The following is a 2,544-nucleotide window of genomic DNA, read 5'->3' as shown; positions in this document are numbered from 1 at the left end:
GGAGCACATGTACCCCAATGTTCATAGCAGCAATGTCAACAATAGCCAAATCATGGAAAGAGCCTAAATGTCCATCACCTGATGAGTGGATCAGGAAGATGTGGTATATATTCACGATGGAGTACTACATGGCAATGAGAGGGAATGACATATGGCCCTTTGTAGGAAAGTGGATGGACCTTGAGGGTGTCATGCTGAGCGAAGTAAGCCAGGCAGAGAAAGACAGAAACCATATGTTTGCACTCATAGGTCTACCAGGAAAACAGGAGAGACCTAATGGAGAACCAGGGGGAGCGGAGGAGGGACAGAGAGTTGGGGAGAGAGAGGGATACAAAACTTGAGAGACTATTGAATGCTGAGAATGAACTGAGGGTTGAAGGGGAAGAAGGAGGGGGGAAAAGAGGTGGTGGTGATGGTGGAGGGCACTTATGGGGAAGAGAACTAGGTGTTGTATGGAAAACAACTTGAAAATAAAATATTGAAATTTAAAAAAAAAGAGTAGTCAGGAGAACTATTGAGGGCACAAAAATCTTAAAGACTTTGGCATTCAAAGTCTTCCATTAAATGGTCTCCCCCCCAGTTATCTGGAGTCAGAGCCCCTACAGAGCACCTTTTTCATTGCTCCCATCACGTCCTTGTTCCGTAGGGTATAGATGAAGGGGTTTACCATGGGGGTGATGATGATGTAGACGAGAGCAATGAACTTGCCCTGATCCTGGGAGTGGTTGTTGCTGGGCTGCAGGTAAGCATAGGTGGCCGTGCTGTAGAACAGGGAGACCACTGTGAGGTGGGACCCACATGTCCCAAATGCTTTCCTCCGTCCTGCAGCTGACTTTATTCTTAACACTGCCCTGACAATCTGACCATAGGAGAATGTGATTAATATCACGGGTATGAAGAGAATGATCACAGCGGCAAAGAAGATCTCAGACTTAATAACAGTGGGGTCAACACAGGCAAGCTTGAGCAGTGGGGGGAGCTCACAAATGAAGTTATCTATCTTATTTCTCCCACATAGTGGTACAAGAAAGATGAGCACTGTCTGCAATGAGGAGTTGGCAAAACCAATGAACCACGATGCAGAAGCCATCAGGGCACAGAGATGACGGTGCATGATCACCATGTAGTGCAGGGGCCTGCAGATGGCTGCATAACGATCAAATGCCATCATCCCTAAGAGGATGCATTCTGTGGATCCCAACCCTAGAGAGACGAACAGCTGAGCTACACAGCCGCCAAAGGAGATGGACTTGTCTGCCCCTCTGAGATGGACCAGGAGCTGAGGGACAGTGCTGGTCGTGTAACACAGGTCCAGAAAGCTCAGGTTGGAGAGGAAAAAGTACATGGGAGTGTGCAGGCGTGGGTCCAGGTGGGACAGTGCAATGATGGTTGTGTTTCCCAGCAGGGTGAGCAGATAGAAGATCAGAAGAACCACAAAGAGGATTCTCTCCAGTTGAGGCCGGTCAGAGAAACCCAGCAGGATAAACCCAGTGAAAGAGCTTCCATTTTTCTGGTCCATCCTTTCTTACCAAATGTTTCCTGTCAAGATCAAGTATTTAGCAATTTTTGAAAGATCTCTTCAAAATGAAAAAGTTAGTGGGGTTTGGATTGATCATATGAAAAGACTAGGCCATGTTTACCAGTGATAATTTGAATAAATGATGTACCTATTGAAATTGACATTGCTTATACCAATATAGTTCCACATTACTACCAACAGTAAATTATTAATATTTAATATGAGAAAAGTCAAAGAATGAATCTTTAGTTTCCATCAGTCATAGGAATATAAGGTGTATCAGTCTGCACTTACTAGGACTTAAAGTACTGTAAAAATGTATGTGCATTCCAGACTTAACATACTATAAAAATATATGCAGGAAAAGGAGGAAGAGCTATCTTAAATAATCAGAAAGAGAAGCAGAGAGAGGAAGAGACATTATTTTAAATTTGTATCTTATGATTCCACACAACTGGACTTGCACACACCTCACATATATTAAAATGTAATACAGGGGCACCTCAGGGACTCAGTCAGTTAAGCATCCAACTCTTGATTTCAGCTGGGGCCCTGATCTCATGCTTCTTGGGTTTGAGCCTCATGTCAGGCTCTTCACTGACAGCACTAAACCTTCTTGGTATTCTGTCTTTCTCCTTCTTTCTCCTCCTCCTTTGCTCTCTCACTCTCTCACCTTCTTTCTCTCTCTTAAAATAAATAAACATTTCTATGTTATGTTATATATATAACATAATGTGGTAAAAGCATTCTGATATAGAAACTTAAGACCTAGAATATACTTATACAAAGAATTCAATTACATTCAAAATTCCTACCCAAGAGAGACAGAACTGCTGATGCATAGGAGCACATGTACCCCAATGTTCATAGCAGCAATGTCAACAATAGCCAAAACATGGAAGGAGCCTAAATGTCCATCACCTGACGAATGGATCAAGAAGATGTGGTATATATTCATGATGGAGTACTACATGGCAATGAGAGGGAATGACATATGGTCTTTGTAGGAAAGTGGATGGACCTTG

At 43.1% G+C, this 2,544-nt stretch overlaps 1 protein-coding gene across 1 annotated transcript; it reads right to left on the bottom strand.

Moving 5' to 3' along the window:
* Positions 1 to 580: 580 nt before the first annotated feature.
* On the bottom strand, positions 581 to 1,528 carry LOC115296527 (putative olfactory receptor 2B8). The gene has a single exon (XM_029944978.1). The coding sequence runs from the start codon at positions 1,517 to 1,519 to the stop codon at positions 581 to 583; it is 939 nt and encodes a 312-aa protein (XP_029800838.1). The 5' UTR covers positions 1,520 to 1,528.
* Between the last annotated feature and the right edge of the window lie 1,016 nt (positions 1,529 to 2,544).

Source organism: Suricata suricatta, chromosome 7 (genome assembly GCF_006229205.1).
Source record: "Suricata suricatta isolate VVHF042 chromosome 7, meerkat_22Aug2017_6uvM2_HiC, whole genome shotgun sequence".
Classification (NCBI taxonomy): domain Eukaryota; kingdom Metazoa; phylum Chordata; class Mammalia; order Carnivora; family Herpestidae; genus Suricata; species Suricata suricatta.
Note: the sequence above shows the minus strand (reverse complement) of the source record. Positions and strands in the feature narration are given on the sequence as shown.